The following is an 18,611-nucleotide window of genomic DNA, read 5'->3' as shown; positions in this document are numbered from 1 at the left end:
AATAAAAACCCACGATCTTTTGTTGATATCCACGAATAAGATCCATTGGGATCATCTCGCTGCTTTAGTCCTCTTAATCCGAGCTTACTTAAGGACTTATTCTAGACTAAAACATTTAATCATTAAAAAATAATCCACTTCTCACCCACCTCCGTTAATTCGTCAATGTGAAATTATATTTTTGACTTGAACTTGGCAATAATATATTGATTCGATTAAAATTAATATGAAATCCGAAATTTGTATTTAATCAATTGTTTTAAAACAAAACAGGGAAGAACTTCGTGGTATCTCTCGTGGTAAGGACGCTAAGGATATCGACTGGGCGACCGTCGCTGGTACCGTTATAATAGAAGAAACAGAGAAACCTCAACCGATCAAGATCAGCCTGTCAGACGTACTGAGCAAGGTGAAGAAACCAACAAAAACTCGCATCATCAAGAACAACAACGCATTGGTCGTAGACAAGAACAGTAAGTGAAGTGAAACAATAACAGATTAACAGCCAGTCCTACCGCTAGGAAATTGTCTTCAAAGGATCTTTATCCCAGGCTATCATAAAAATTCCATTACGTCCTTCTGTACACAAAAATAATCTTGAATGATAAATGAAATTGCCATCAGACAATAAATTTCTTCACTGTGAAATCTCATTTCACGACTTTACATTTTTTGAAAACTATTGTAAATTAATCATATAGATGGAATGTCAGTAACATCAACACACACCTATATATTTTATACGTTTTCATGATAAGCTTTAATCATCAATCATTGATATCAATTTCCTAGAATGTATAATTTAAAATAAAAAAATCAATCATTACAAAAAATATAATTACGATTTACCAATATACTTGAAAAGCCATACGAATACATTGTAGAATTAATCTCAATCGAACTTAAATAAAGATTGCTTACTAAAAATAATCCAAATGTGAACCAATTCTTGTACGAAATCAGATTACTTGGTAAAAATATTTCCATATAATGGACAGTTTATATATAATTCAATACAAGATACGAGTCTACCTTGCAGTTTTCAAAAAGGAAAAAAAGATTTTTGAACTTTAATCAGATCTCGTTCTTGGAATTTTTAATTATAGTCAATACCAATAAAACAAGGATACATAATACCAATTAAATCGTTTTGTTGTAAATAATTTTGCTATTCATAATTTTATTGGAATTGTGTGTTACGTTTTAGGGGGACCGTATTATAAAGGCTAAAACTTTATTTATAAAGATATATATATACAACAAGATTGATAAAATATCATTTATTATTGTAACAGATACTTAATGTGATTTCAAAATAGTATCCAATTGCTCGATTTAGGTTTACATATTAATGTTTCAATCAAAACAAACACAGTGAAAACAGATTTGATAAATGAGGATTTTAGTGATTGTTTGTTTTAATTTCACGCTTCAACTATTTAACCAATGGCCCTGGTAAATGGATTGACATGGCATGAAAATAGGCAACAATATATACTAATTTTATAAATTCAAAAGTAACTCTGTTACCTTAAACCGCTAAACCGATTCAGACGGAATTTGGTATAGTTTGATCGTTCGTCTAAAAGAGATACAGGAGTGATGGTGGCTCGTGAAAGGTAAAGTTAAAGCTAGTATAAAATACTTCATCATCATCATCAGCCTACTGCTGTCTACTGCTTAAAATAGGCCTCCCCTTAAATTAATAAAATACTTAGATGATCAAATTTACAAACAAACTAGAATTACTACTTCAATTCTGAAATTCTGATATATACATTACAGTAATTACACGGTTAAGCGATCCGAACACAATTTAGTGAAACGTCATACATAAATCAGACAACAGCTTGCGGAAACTTTCACCAACTTTTTCAATGCCAATTGCTTCCAATCCGTACACACATTAGTTTTATTTTCGCGATCCGTTTACGAGCTACTGTTCGTGTTATTAACTTTCTAAGATGATTGTATGTCTTATTATATGTGAATTATAACTTTTTTTGGCTGTTGGTTAATATATATGTTTGAATAATTGGAATGTTCATGATTCAAAAAAAAGTGGACTGCATTCTCTAAGTAAAAACCTAGGTACAGTCAGGGTAAGAAAGGTTTGTCTCCTTAAGATCTATTTTCACGTGCTCACTATTAGCGATAATTTGCTTTACCGATCGAGAATGGCGTATTGCGTCACAACGATTTGATGATTAGATTCAAAAAGTACTAAGAGTTTGAGACTCGATTGAGGAATGAATTAAATAACTGACGAAGGTTTTCTTATTCTGACGGTACTTGATAGATAATTTTATTTGAAATATAAATAAATTAATATTTAATAGATTGTTAATAACTAAATATTTAGCACTAATTATATATATTTTTTATGAAAACGTCATCCAATTAATATTTAACCACCGAAGCCCCATCAACATCACAAAACAGTTACTATTAAGCAAATTCAAGTTATGAAGATTCACTTTCATAAATTTACATTTTACTCGCTCAAAAAGCAAGTAGGCCTTGTACGTGACACTAAAAGCTACCGATCTTAAAAGGGGTGTCAGAAGGGTCATTTTTAGGTACCATATTTCTCCCACCCACCAAGAATGGCCCCGAACAACGACAACCCGCGTCATAGTTGCTAAAAGTTTCAGACATCGAGTGCTTTCACGCTCAAGCTTTCTTCGACCAGAATTTCGAGGTCCATGAAACGATAGATAATGTTTCCTTTCTCCCTACAATACAAGGCACGCAGGGCTCTAAACAATTTGGCGCTTTTTGGCATATTTTATGAGTGTTATGATTTAGACTTACGGCTTTTATGAAGCTGAGCGTCAATCCTTACAGAACGAACTTCTAAGTTTTACAAAGCTTCTAAAGGGTGAGACTTAAAAATTGAAACTTTATAACATTAAAAATAATGTACTACAAGGTTGGTTATTTCAAGTGCGAATACTAGACCCACTAACGATACAATATATATAGATATAATATGGTATATAATAAACGCATTTTTTTTAATAAATCTTTTTTTCAAATTATTCAAAAATGTCTAAGGTAATATATATATATATATATATATATATATATATATATATATATATATATATATATATATATACCTTAGAATTAAATGTCGATCTTCGTATAACTTTTGAGATGACAGATTAATCTATAAATTAAAACGGATGATTGATGGCATTCCAGATATTTAGCTATCACCAATAAACTAAATGGAGATTTGAATATTAATAAAAGCTAAAATTTGAGCAATTACTTAATATTTTACCTAAACGGTATTTCAATAAAATAAATTTCTTTTTCATTATTTCCTGATCAGGGTATGTTTTAAATTAGTAATAATAACTTGTTTAACTCAGCTTCAACACGCACTCATAAAATTATCCACCGAATATGTGAGAAATAATTAATTACCTTAAAATAGTTTTAATTATATAATTGTATGTCTTCCACAGAACGTGAACCACAAATTCTCTGCTACCTCACATCCTGGTCTTCCAAGAGACCCAGTGCTGGTCGCTTCACGCCAGAAAACGTAGACCCAACTCTGTGTACACACGTTATCTATGCCTTCGCTACCCTCAAGGATCATAAACTGGCTGAAGGGGATGAAAAGGATGGTGACATGTACGATAAAGTGGTGGCTTTGAGGGAGAAGAACCCTAATCTGAAGGTAAGCCTATCTCTGAAAACTAAAGAACCTACGTCCAATATATTTTAATGTAATGCCTTTGTAAATAGTTACTATGTTATTTCTTAAAACTAAGACCAAACATAATAATCAAATGTTAAATCTTAAGTAAGTAAAGTAAAGTAACAGCCTGTAAATTTCCCGCTGCTGAAATAAGGCCTCCACTTCCATTAAGGAAAGGGTTTGTGCGGGTTGGTGGAATGCACATGACAGAATTTCGATGAAATTAGACACATGCAGGTTTCCTCACGATGTTTTCCTTCACCGCTGAGCACGAGATGAATTATAAACACAAATTAAGCACATATGTATATATAGCGGTGCTTGCCTGGGTTTGAACCCGCAATCATCGGTCATGTTGTAAATCAAGATGCACGTGTTCTAACCACTGGGCCATCTCAGCAAATGTTAAATCATATTTTATCATAATTCAATATAACTTAAATAAATTGACTGTCTAATTGAATTTACTTGTATATCTTTACATGTAATTTTACAGAAAGTTTAGACGTCTACAATGCTTAATTAAATGAAATCTCCCAACATTGTTCCTTAAAAACCATTTAGAATCTCCAAGATTTTAATAGCATTCGTTAAGTATTTCTAGACGTTAGACCTCAAAAGAACACAAAGGGATAGCTTAATTGTATAGAGTCAGTGGCTCTCAACCTAAATGACGGACACTTCGTGGACTGAAAATAAAAAAGAGCGATGAAGAACATCAAATGAAAAAAAAAATATGAAATACAAGAAATGTGAAATATTAAAAAGCAAAACTTGAAAAGATGTCTTAAGTACTGAAGGTTTGAGAACATCTGCGGCTTTTGTCTTTTGATAACAATACATTTAACTCGCTTTAAAGGTGTATGAAGTACCACGTGTTTAAGTTTTAATAAAGTAAAAATTCTTCTAGCGAGTTTAATTATTAATCGCATTGAAATTTTTGGTAATAGTCTACTTAAAATCAGAGCCGAGATGGCCCAGTGGTTATAACGCGTGCATCTTAACCGATGATTTTGGGTTCAAACCCATGCAAGCACCACTATATATATGTATGTGTTTAATTTGTGTTTATAATTCATGTCGTGCTCGGCGGTGTAGGAAAACATCGTAAGGAAACCTGCATGTGTCTAATTTCATCAAAATTCTGCCACATGAGCATTCCACCAACTCGCATTGGAACAGCGTGGTGGAATATGTTCCAAACCCTCTCTTTAATGGGAAAGAAGGCCTTAGCTCAGAAGTGGGAAATTTTCAGACTGTTACTTTACTTTACAACTTAAAATCGAAAAGTCCATCGAAGTTAAAAATTTGATAACATTAAATGTCGTAAAGAACTGTAGAACTTATTAAAAGGTACGATTAAGTTTTACCAGTCGAAATGTAAACGATGGTAAATATGTATTTTTTTAGTTGAGAGTACTACTACCGTTCATTCTCAAATTTAGATTCTTCTATTCTTTATAACATACTAACAAATTGACATTTTACTAGTATGAAATAAAGTTGCTTTCTCTCTTCCTATATTCCTTTGTATGCTTAAATCTTTAAAAATGCGCAACGGATTTTGATGAGTTTTTTTAAATACAGAGTGTAATTCGAGAGGAAGGTATTTGTATATAACACATGGACTATATAGTTAAGAAACACTGATAATTTTAGAAGTTTCTAATGTCGTAAATAAACAAATTCTTTAATAAATTTAGTATTACCTTTGCATCCAAACGAAGCCGGGGAGGTTCGCTAGTAATAACTTATACGTAAAATTTAGTTTTTAGACACAGAGTACTAATTATAGCCTGACTATATTAGTTTACTTTTGTAAGACTTTTTTGGGTACTTTTAAAGTCATATAAATACTCGTATTCAATTTGTCATGTATTTTGTCATGAATAATCTTGTATGAAAATCATAAAGTATTCATTATTTAGTTGAACAATATTTAAGTGACAACTTCGAACAAAGTACACTCGTCTAACTTTGAAGTTAAATTTAAAAAATGTAACGCCATTGACAGTTTCCCGTTCTTATAGAAACTCGAAGGGAACTTCAGCTAACTTTTGTTGTTTACATTCATTTTATGTAAAAAAAAAAACTATAATACACATTTTACAAGGTATGAACCTTTGTTATGTAATTTTAAATAATTTTTACGAAGATATAAAAGTTCTCTTATCAGATAAAAGTAAAAGTAAAGTAATAGCCTGGTAAATTTCCCACTGCTGAGCTAAGACCTCCTCTTCCATTAAGGAGAGGGTTTGGAACATATTCCACCACGCTCTTCCAATGCGGGTTCACAACCAAGCACGAGATGAATTATAAACACAAATTAAGCACATATATACAGTGGTGTTTGCCTGGGTTTGAACCCGAAATCATCGGTTAAGATGCACACGTTTCAACCACTGGGCCATCTCAGCTCATTTATCAGATAAACTGAAAAAAAAGACTCGATACTATCGAAATGAAATTCGATCCTTTTATCGAAAATACTAATGTATTTAGCACAATAAATAGAAAAGTCTTAAATATTTAACTTAACATAAGTAGATTCTTATTCACTTGTTATGTTGTTTTGATTTCATGGGTATATTGACTATCTGTCAATATAAATTATCTCAGATTTACAGAGATGGAACAACTTCAATTCATAACTGACAAAATATAATAAAATCACATAAGTGTCAACATAATATGATCATTGTTATATAAAAATTAATCTGATTTTTATTGTATACATTCCGTAAACAATTGATATTTTTTTCTGGAATTGTTAAATTTCTCTCTTGTTTATAATTTATGTGTTAATATTATGTAAACTATTTTATTTGTTTAGATCCTATTAGCTATCGGCGGTTGGGCGTTCGGTTCTACACCTTTCAAAGAGCTCACGTCGAACGTTTTCCGAATGAACCAGTTCGTGTACGAAGCTATCGAGTTCCTAAGAGACTACCAATTCAATGGTCTAGACATTGATTGGGAATACCCAAGGTAAGGGAAAATTATATTGATAATAACGCCTAATGAATGCTAACTATTCGAACTACTATCTATGAATGGGTTTTGATAATGGCTTACTTTCATGTTATACTCCAACTTTACTTGGTGGTAGGGCTTTGTGCAAGCCCGTCTGGGTAGGTACCACCCACTCATCAGTTATTCTACCGCCAAATAACAGTACTCAGTATTGTTGTGTTCCGGTTTGAAGGGTGAGTGAGCCTCTGTAACTACAGGCACAAGGGACATAACATCTTAGTTCTCAAGGTTGGTAATTGACGAGGTAAAGAATAGTTAATATTTCTTACAGCTCCATTATCTATAGGTGACCACTTAACATCAGGGGGCCCATATGCCAACCTAACCAACCTTGTTTATTTATTGTACCGTGCAGTGTTCAGTGTACCCAAAATTTTCGGAACAATATAACGGTGTTTAGTTTATAAAATTTGAAGATTACTTTACCAAACTTCTGAGAATGTTTTCTATTACAAAAATACTGAGTGAGTTATTTTAAAAGGATATTTCTAAATTAATCAAAATCAGGCCTATTCAAAATCACTGTTGGAAATATCACAATAGAGATGAAAATCTTTAAATAAAGCATAATAATTTTGTTTTATGACAAAAAAAAAATACTTTCCTGAGGATTTTTCTTTATTGAATGAGAAAAAATGATATAATTCTTTCACTTTACTACATTTAAATAGAACTGTAAATAATGACGTCATAGTATGTAATGATTATGATACAAATAAAACGCTCGAAAAGCTTGATGGTATACGGACTGAATAACGTAGGTGAAGATGGCTGATTAGTTCCTGACATTTCCTTATTAAAGTCATCACTCCTAACAAACTCAACCAGGTTGAATTTGCCATTAGTAATTCAAAGAAAAAAGGAATTTTAAATAAGGCTAATTTCTTAAAAAATGTACATAATTTTTTTTGTATTAGTATTTTATTTGGAAATAAAAAAAACAATTATTCGTCCGATTTTCAATTGCCACCATTACAGAAATAATAAAATGCAACTGTCAAAAGAAATATATCATCATCATCATTTCAATAAAGCTAACAATTTTTCTTAATATAATCACGATCGTTTAAAGTACATGACAGATTTTTTTAATGGTATACATATAGAAATGTATGGTATGAATGTATAAAGAAATTTTGGAAACACCCCAAAGTACATATATTTTATATGCCACGTAAACATATACTTAAATCGGCTTTATATTAAGAAAACCTTTTAGCGAATCATATAATAGTCGTAAAAAAAATCTAGACATGTTTTTTCCATCTTGTGAAATTTGAGCCTTTGTAGGCTAAGTTTTTGTACCTGAGTGAAAAGAAATAAGAACGTAGGAGTAAAACTCAGACTAAATACTATACGTAGAAGTGGTACAAATTCAAAGCAAGTTTCATTTTGTTAATAAATAAATGCCTATACAATGGCATTAGCGCCAAAAACCGATGTCATGTACCTCGTGCCTATAATACAGACTTACATGCCCTTCAAACTAGAACTCAAAAATGCTTAGTAGTTCTGCCATGCATACATGCCATTTTAATTTTAATAATTTAGTTCGTCAATTGACTAATTAGATTTTCAATACTTTTCACAACTTGTACTATACTAATGAATATATGTAATTCACAGAGGAGCTGATGACCGGGCAGCATTCGTATCCTTGCTCAAAGAACTTCGTCTAGCTTTCGAAGGTGAAGCTAAAACATCCGGACAACCTCGACTCCTCCTCTCTGCAGCTGTTCCAGCATCATTCGAAGCAATTGCCGCTGGATATGACGTGCCAGAAATTTCCAAATACTTGGTAGGTGGAGAAATGTTCAACTGACTTTCTTATACTATCATTGGTATATTATTAAGGTTGAAGCCCGTAAATTTCGGTAGCACAATTACTTTCCAACTAATATAAATTCTGCAAATAACAATAGAATTAAACACCAGGAAACAGCTACGAGAATTTACATTTATTGATAAATGATATGTCATACATGAACCACCTATGAATATTATCCAAGACACGTGCATATGCGATTTATCATAATAAGATAAAAACTATCACAGTAAATATCTCACAATAATATTTTGGATTATTAGTAATGTAATTATTAGTATAAATATTAAAGATAAAGTTATTCTTGATGATAATGATACAATATTCATGATAGGACTTCATAAACGTGATGACGTACGACTTCCACGGGCAATGGGAGCGTCAGGTCGGACACAACAGCCCGCTGTTCCCCCTTGAGAGCGCCACCAGCTACCAGAAGAAACTGACTGTGGTAAGTTAATTAATACAATACAATAAAATTTTACAATTATTATTCTTCTGCTATTTTTTCACCGATTAATACCCAATATTAACAACTTCCAATGTTCCGTCGTCCAACGATTGACGGCTTAATGGTAAATATTTAGGCATTTTTTTTATTTCTGACTCTAAATTTATGCATGGAGGTAACCTTCCATTTCTAGTGGCTGCCTGAGAGAAATGGTAAATCCCAATGATATTCTAATAAACAGATATGTTATACCCATACTAAACAACAGATATAAGTGTGCCGCGCCGGGGACCGTTTATTTTACATTTCGTTACAAGTAAAAAGGATAGCTTGATAAAAACAATTAGTAAAAAGGGATAACTAGATGTTTTAATTAAGCAAAACGTGTTACTACATAATTATGATGTGTTATAACGTATTACTGGCATAATTATAATGAAAACGACTTAAGGCAAACGTCCCAATTAGGACGTTTTCTAGTCTTTACTTTTTGCGCGTTAATGACATATCTGTTTACTAGAACATCATTGGTAAATGCTATGCGACTATGACGGTAAAATGATTATTTTATCTACTTGCCCGATGTCTACCGTCGAGTGTGCCTTTTTGTCGTCTACCTAAGTATGCAATAAAAATAAAGAAATAAATATATTGTTATTGAAAAATTCGAAACCTTTATTATCGTCAACTTCATATTCTAGGTAGTTTATAAGGAAACATAAGGAGTTGAAGGATCTTTACTTCCGTAAAATTATCTACAATAGTTCCAACGATTTCCTTCTTAATGACATTTATTTTTATACTTTAAAATAGTTCAATGAAAACCTAAAGTTAGTTACTTTTAAAAAGCAACCAGTTGCTATAAGAAATTGTCTATGATAACTTTAACTCGGTTAAAAAACAAGCGCATACTTTTAATGGTTGAGAAAGTTTTATCAGCTACCGCGTCTGCTGCCTCGGTAGTTTTTTTATTTAGTTAACAAAGAGAACAATTTGTACTTCATAAAATAATTTGATTTTTATTTAAGTGAATAAAGTTTTTTTGTTAATTTTATTCGGATGAAATATTTTACTTTTTTACTAGTTGCTTGCTTGCTTCGTTGCTTATTTCAATTTTAGTTGTAAAGTAAATTGTTGGTTATAAATAAAAACACTTGGGTCTTATTATCTGAAAATAAAAATTATATCGATTTTTTTTCAAACATACGAAAAGTAGTAGTTTACATCATACACGCACAAATACTCAAACATACAATTGTCTTTCTTAAAAAATAAATACGTTTCGTTACGAAAAGTTACAGTTAAATTCGATCTTGAATTTTAGCTCTCAACAATCAAAACTGTATTCTTTTCGCTAATATTTTTAATACATTGTTACTGTTTATAACTCATAAAGTAAATTTCAAAATAAAGCTTCAGATATTAAGCATCAAAATATCTTTCCAGGACTATTCAGCTCGTGAATGGGTACGTCAAGGTGCTCCCAAAGAGAAGCTGATGATCGGAATGCCTACATACGGTCGTTCTTTCACTCTGATCAACGGAACTCAATTCGATATCGGTGCTCCAGCTTCAGGCGGTGGTAAGATACTAACTGATATCTATTATTAATTACTAAAAGTCTCGGCATTTTTATCTACATTAGTTTTCAGGTACAAACTTTATATTCTAGAAATGCAAGACAATATGTTTAATTCGTAATCGATTCTTTAAAATAATTATGTAACGTAATATGTGTAGCATTTTAAATATCAGTTGTTGCACATTATTTTATTTTTGTTATTAATATATTAATATTTCGCTGAATTTATTTATAATTTTTATATTTGTACACCTCTAACTCTTTCTATATCTGTTCTTTTCCTCAAGCGATTAGGCCTCCTCTCGTGCATCTTTCTTGTGTCTAAAGGATTTCTTTATTGGTACACAATAAAAAGTAATTTGATATGAATAATAATATATATAAATTATTTCAAAACCTCAGGTCTAGCTGGTCGCTTTACAAATGAAGCTGGCTTCATGTCGTACTACGAAATCTGCGACTTCCTGAGAGAAGACAACACAACACTTGTATGGGACAACGAGCAAATGGTTCCATTCGCGTACAGAGATGACCAATGGGTGGGCTTCGACGATGAGAGATCACTGAAGACTAAGGTTCGTTACCCAATAACTAAAAAGTGGATTTATATTAGAATCTGATCTGGTAGTGGAAACAAGCGGTAATTTATCAAATTGCCTGGTCCAATCCAGAGACTTAAGATTGGCAGCGTGCCTAACTTTTGAAATATCTATGAATCGATCTTATCTCATATCCTCATAAGAGCATTTGGTCATTGACCTTTATAAATAATTATTCATTAAATAATATAACAATCAAATAACAATTAATGGAGATTATTATCAAATACATGAATTAAATCGTATTACAGTTAACAAAGAGTCTGGAAGACAACAATTCCAATATAAACTTATAAAACATCAAAGCTTTGTAAACGTAATAAGCGAAAGGCAATTTAGATTTTAAAGTTCATTCAAATAAATATTAACTTTTCCCTAACACTGCCTCAGAATCTTAGGAAATATTTTCTAGAAAAGCTTATTATTAAGTCAATTAAAGTTTTGAAATTACAAATTGCATAACGAAACAACTCTATTATATTTACCAGATGACCTGGCTCAAAGAAGAAGGTTTCGGAGGTATTATGGTCTGGTCTATCGATATGGATGACTTCCGAGGCTCATGCGGCACTGGCAAGTATCCTCTCATCACCGCAATGAGGCAGGAACTGGGAGACTACAAGGTGAAACTGGAATACGATGGACCGTACGAATCTTACAACCCTAACGGACAGTACACTACTAAGAATCGTGAGTATATATATCCGCATAAATAATTAGATGTAAAAAAAAAACCAAAATATAAAAAATGAACATAAAAGTAAAAACTCTCATAAAGTAACAGTAACAACAACGTTTGTATAATAATATTATGAGATTATTTTTTACCAATTTATCTTTTTAATTATTATCAGTATTCATTTCATCGAATCCATTTTTAACAGAAGTTTAAAAAGTACTTTATCTTGTCTACAGCTGCAGAAGTAATATGCGAAGAAGAGGACGGTCACATATCCTACCACCCCGACAAAGCAGACTGTACCATGTACTACATGTGCGAAGGAGAGAGAAAACACCACATGCCCTGTCCCCAGAACCTGGTCTTCAACCCCAACGAAAACGTTTGCGATTGGCCAGAAAATGTAGAAAGTTGTGCGCACCACACTCAAGCACCAGCCGCAAGAAGATAAGATAAAAATCAACTAGAAGTTAAGGCTAGTAATATCCCCTTCATTTTCGAGTTAAATCTGTAATTTTAGTAGGCTTAGGTTATGGGAAGTGCCAAATGGGAATGATTTTATTTTAATCCAACTTTTCCTATCGTTTGAAGATTACGAAATTGGATTTGAGATAGAAAGTTGACGAGTTCAGTCTTGGAATTTGTTGTAATAATTTCGTTTGAAACGGCTTTTAAAAAAGTAACTTTAATTGGAACGGCAAATTGTTTGATATCGAGTTTGATTTAGGTATATTATTATAAGTTATTTAATTAAGTTGGTTGCAGATGTAGATTTGACGCAAACTTATTAGTTCCGTTATGTTCCATAGGCTTTTTGACAATTCGAAAAAAATATAGTAATCAGTATATGAGTTTTAAAATGGTTATATATTAACGAAAGTTGAAAATAATACTAAAATTATTCATAAATCCATAAATAAAAATGCTTTTTTTTTAAACGATCGTCACGTGACACAAAACACTCTTGATTGGTCGAGCTTATGATGAAGTCATTTGCTTGTCAACATTGCTTTTCTACTATATGTACCACAGATTAAAATACAGGCAAGTGATGTCACCGACACCATTGCAGCGCCATATTGTCCAAGTAGCGTTTTCGCGCGCTATTTAAATACGGAATGTTTAATATGATATATTTCAGCAAAAACATACTAGAAATAAAAAAAAAAACTTTCATTGTGTTCGATAACTTCGATTAAATAATATAGAATGGATTTTAAAAAACAGTCAAATAGCCTATTTATACGTTCTAAATTCGATCATAACTCGTTGTTAGGTGACTATTGTGTTGTAACCTAAGCCTATCATTTTAATCAATCAAATTTCATTAATTATATTTTTTTCAACGCCTAATCCACCTTTAGTCTAAAACCAACCCACTATATATTTATTAGTTTAACGATGGCGACATCGAACAGATCGGATGAAAGGGTTCGTGTGATATAATGTAAATTATAACATTATTGGTGAATAATTTTATATAGAATTATAGTAAGCCGACATGATAATTAGGCAAATATTTAAAGATTTTTTTATTTTTATAAATAAATACGAAAAGTTTGGAGCGTTTCGCACAATGTAGCGCAAAAATAGAAGCTAAAACGCACTATATACACAAAGCGTGCTTAATTGCGCAAAATATTTTTACAGGGATTTTTATTTGTTACGCGTGTTCCCTTATAATCTCTTTTTGAAAGAGCTTTAATTGTTTAATTGATCTTTCAATATTGGTTAATTATGTCTTTGTCTGATTATCATGATATCAGCTAGTGATAGTTTACTCCCAAAGGTACATAATGATCTAAACACTAATTAATGTTTGAAGAATTTTTAACTTCTCCTGCTATATTATTGTATAGATATTTCGAGAAATTATAGTTTCTTCTGTAACTGGAACCGCTTTAAAAACATCTTATGAAGCATCTATTGTAATCAGTGACATAGCTATCGGTCCAGGTGGTGCACTTACCAGGGCCCCGGAGTTCAGGGGGCCTTTTAAACTAAACTAAAACTTAAGCTTAAGCTGCGCACAAGATTTCTCATTTGGTATCAATAATTTTAAAGAGTAATTTTTAGTTAAAGAGGGACGGGAAATAAGGGGTAAGGGCCTGATTCTTTTTCTATGCACCGGGGCCCTTCCTCACCTAGCTACACCACTGATTGTAACATGATGATTGGTATGTTTGTTTGTTTTATCATTACCATCATCCAATTATGTGCCTTTGTGATCGTATTTATTAGTTGTAAATTTAGTTTTTCGAAGCTTTTCATCATCAATACTCATATCAGCGAAATCACTGCCTTGAACTGTCTATATTTCATGATAAGTTATCGAAATTGTTAGACGGTTACAAAAAATCATGACATCATCATATATTTGAGGTTTGTATTTTATTGTAAGTAGGAAAATAATTATAAGTTTTTGTAAATATTGTATCTAAATACAAAAGAGATGTAAGAGTATTATTAAAATCTTTTATAAAATTATAAGTTTGTTTTATTATTTCCAACCTATTTCCACTGAGTTAGTCAAGAAAATATTATTACGATGATGATTTTGATACACTAATAACTTGGTATTATCTTGTAACAAATATAAAAACTATATTGTAGGTACTTCATAGAGATTATGTCTATATATATATATATATGCTATAACTACGAGAGCACAAATGACAAAAAGTAACATTTGTCATCGAATCGATAGCATATCATTGGTCGAATAATTTGTAATATTCACGATGGATTTGGAAAAAAACGAAATTGTATTTCAAGCTTTGTAAGTAAATTAAAGAGTAGGAAATTGGTTTACTAGAATAATGTTGTATTATTAAAAAAATATATTAATCAAGAACTGTTAATAGTGTACAGTATAGCTGAACTAATTTACACTACTTCATGTGAAATGTTTCATCTATACACTTTGAAGGGGTTTTCAGTAGAAGAAAGTTGAAGTAATAAGGACTAACTTAGACTACCAATAACTTGTTTTTTCATGGAATAGTTTGGCTGAGGAGCATATGGGCCACCTGATGGTAAGTGGTCACCATCACCCATAGACAATGACGCTGTAAGAAATATTACCCATTACTTACATCGTCAATGCGGCACCAACCTTGGGAACTAAGATGTTATGTCCCTTGTGCCTGTAGTTACACTGGCTCACTCACCCTTCGAACCGGAACACAGCAATACTGGGTGCTGTTGTTTCGCTGTAGAATAACTGATGAGTGGGTGGTACCTACCCAGACGGGCTTGCACAAAGCCCTACCATCAAGTATTATATATTAGTATATTATACCTTTTTATCATAATTCACAATAGGCAGATATGATACGAATATTACATTTTCTTCGTTGCTATTTATACCTAATGCAACATCACTAAAATCGAAATCAAATGTAACATACAAATTGTTTTCAGTATAAAGGCCTGAATTTGCGTCTGATTCCATTAGCAGCACATTGTATTCGTTGCTATTGTTTAAAATATAATTCGCGCTATTATGCAACTTATTCACTATAAATAGAGTTCATAACTTCTTAGCAAAATATTCGATAATAATCCCATGTACTTTATACGATAATTCTTTAATTTAAGCTTTAATGTATGGTCATAAGGTTTAAAATGGACTGTAGTCAAATATATTACAGTTGTTCAAATTCATTCAGCGCCGGAATACGGATATGGGATTTGAAACAATGAAGACAATATTCCCATAACACAGTATCCTAATCCATTTAACTATTGTAACATTTAAAGTAAACACTTCGCCAACATTTCTGTATTCAAGATCTACACGTAGTTATTGTTAATTTTACTAAACTACATATTTCAAACATAAATCTTTATCAATATCATGAAAATCACGTATAATTAACTAGCATGGCTGCGATTTCATGCGCGTTTAATTTAACAAACAAGCTGCTTGGTGGTAGGGCTTTGTGCAAGCCCGTCTGGGTAGGTACCACCGACTCATCAGATATTCTACCACTAAACAACAGTACGCAGTATTGTTGTGTTCCGGTTTGAAGGGTGACTACCAGTGTAACTACAGTCACAAAGGACATAGCAAACATCTTAGTTCCCAAGGTTGGTGGCGCATTGACGATGTAAGGAATAGTTAATATCTTACAGCGTCATTGTCTATGGCTGATGGTGACCACTTACTATCAGGTGCCCCATATGATCGTCCTCCAACTTATATCATAAAAATAATAATAAAACACAATAATACAACAGATAAATAATCACTTATTTCTTTCTTACTGTCATGTGTAATTGGAAATTCGAAATACAAAAAACAGAAAACATCTATCTGATTCTCCAATTCAACTTCGACTATTCCTCAAAAAAGATACCTTAGCATAATCGTAAATATGGAGTGGAAGCAATATTACACATCATACTTAAAATAATTTTAAATATTTTTTAACAAAACTAGCTGTGCCCGTGACTATGTGTTTGTATTTTACAAAAAAGTTATTTTTGTTACATTAAGTATTTGCCAGTGAGAGTCGCGTTAAAATCGGTTCAGCCTTTTCAGATATTAGCCGGATCAGACAAACAGACAGGTATTTAGTTATATGTACCGTGTATAAACACATATACCTAAATATTAATTTAGTAAGAAGCTAATATTTTAATATTTCAAAAAGACACAATTTTATTATACGTATAGATAAAAGTGACGCATACTAGATTACTAAAATAACAGAACGTAACTGTCATGCTTGAAATTTTCTATCTAACTTATTTTCAAAGTACGTACCTTACCTTCGGTCTACAGAAATGTTTCAAACTTTCGCCGTGCCTGGAAGCGACGTAAACGGACTCGCCGATATACAAATAAAAGTGCTATCGTCGGCCAATTTTATTTTGTGTGCTTACAATCTTCGTTGGCATTTTATAACTTACTACTGCCTTAGTATAAAAACTCTCAAACTCAAACTCAAACTCAAATTCCTTTATTCAATATAAAAGCATTACACTTACTTATTGATTGTCAAATAAACACTACCACCGGTTCGGAAAAAGGAACACCCTGACCTGAGAAGAACCGGCGAAAGAAACTCAGCGGGTCTTTTTTTCTGTTATTTTTTTTTTTTGTCAAATTTATAAGGTACATAGTAGTATATGATTAGAAATAGCCAGGAGGCGATCGTTTCATTCCCAAGGTGTGCTATCAAACATAAACTCGCTAATTGTATAGTAACCTTTTGCACACAAGCGTTCCTTAACAATTTTTTTAAATTTGGCAACAGAAGCATTTTGAACGCTTTCTGGGATCCTGTTGTAGAAGCGTATACATTGCCCCACAAAAGAGTTACTGACTCTATGCAGTCGAGTAACAGGAGTAACAAGATTGTGTTTGTTCCTTGTACCAATGTTATGAGAATCACATTTTCTCATAAAAACATTAATATTTTTCCGTACATACAAAACATTACAAAATATGTATTGAGAAGCAACAGTCAATATCTTAATTTCTTTAAATCTATGCCTTAATGATTCCTTGGCTCCTAGGTTATAGATTGCGCGAATAGCCCTCTTCTGCAGCACAAATATAGTTTGGATAGCGGCTGCGTTACCCCAAAGCATAATACCGTAGGACATTATACTATGAAAGTAACTAAAATATACTAGTCGAGCCGTATCAACATCAGTAAGTAATCTAATTTTTTTGACCGCAAATGCCGCAGAACTCAGTCTACCCGCCAATCCGTTTATGTGGGGGAGCCACTGTAACTTGGCATCAAGAGTAAGGCCAAGAAATTCAGTTGTTTCAACTGGATCCATCGATTCCCCATTGATAAGTACATCGGGTTTTACATTTTGCACATTTGGTGTGCTAAATTTTACTATTTTAGTTTTTTTATTATTCAGTCTAAGATTATTTACGCTAAACCAATGTACTATATCGGACATAGCATTGTTTACATCGTCATACTGAACCTGTTTCCTTTTAATTTTAAAAACCAAAGAGGTATCATCAGCAAACAATACTATATCATGTTTGTTCCCAACAAGAAAGGGCAAGTCATTTATGTATATGAGGAATAGAAAAGGTCCAAGAATTGATCCTTGTGGGACCCCCATACCAACTGAGACCCCAGGAGACCTTGTCCCTTTAACGTCAACCCTCTGAATTCTATTGTTAAGATAGGAAGTCAGAAGGTCGAGTGCACATTCTCTAATTCCGTAGTGATATAGTTTCCTGACCAGAGTTTCATGCTGAACACAATCAAAGGCTTTGGATAAGTCGCAGAAAATCCCCAAGGCATCCTGCGACCCCTCCCAGGCCTCATAGATATTTTTTATAAGTTCGATACCTGCGTCGGTAGTCGAGCGACCCCTCATGAATCCAAATTGTTTTCTGTGAAGCAGATTGTGTCTATTGAAATATGCTAATAATTGATTTAAAATAATTTTTTCAAATATTTTGCTGAGGGTAGGTAATATTGAGATAGGCCTATAGTTATTAGGATCTGAAGTGCTACCAGATTTAAATATTGGAATGACTTTACTATGTTTCATCAGGTCAGGAAATATACCACGCTGAACACAATCATTGAATATTATTGCAAGATAAGGAGCAATCACATCAATAATTGAGTTTATCACCTTTACAGAAATACCCCATAGATCAGCAGTTTTCTTAATGTCTATTGATTTAAATGCACAAATTATGATATTGGTGTTTACAGGGGTAAAATTAAATTTTGAT

General features: G+C 32.3%; 1 protein-coding gene across 1 annotated transcript in view; it reads left to right on the top strand.

Moving 5' to 3' along the window:
* LOC124529617 (probable chitinase 10) overlaps window positions 1-14,371 on the top strand; it is a 125,645-nt gene extending 111,274 nt beyond the window's left edge. Inside the window, exons 11-19 of the mRNA XM_047103425.1 lie at window positions 274-473; window positions 3,477-3,694; window positions 6,549-6,703; window positions 8,375-8,546; window positions 8,908-9,024; window positions 10,471-10,606; window positions 11,009-11,181; window positions 11,694-11,895; window positions 12,121-14,371. Of these exons, the coding sequence (XP_046959381.1) occupies window positions 274-473; window positions 3,477-3,694; window positions 6,549-6,703; window positions 8,375-8,546; window positions 8,908-9,024; window positions 10,471-10,606; window positions 11,009-11,181; window positions 11,694-11,895; window positions 12,121-12,335 (1,588 nt within the window). The 3' untranslated portion in view covers window positions 12,336-14,371. The remainder of the gene's footprint in view (window positions 1-273; window positions 474-3,476; window positions 3,695-6,548; window positions 6,704-8,374; window positions 8,547-8,907; window positions 9,025-10,470; window positions 10,607-11,008; window positions 11,182-11,693; window positions 11,896-12,120) is intronic.
* Window positions 14,372-18,611: the final 4,240 nt, after the last annotated feature.

Source organism: Vanessa cardui, chromosome 5, assembly GCF_905220365.1.
Source record: "Vanessa cardui chromosome 5, ilVanCard2.1, whole genome shotgun sequence".
NCBI lineage: Eukaryota > Metazoa > Arthropoda > Insecta > Lepidoptera > Nymphalidae > Vanessa > Vanessa cardui.
The sequence above is the reverse complement of the archived record's forward strand: the minus strand, read 5'-3'. Positions and strand labels throughout refer to the sequence as shown.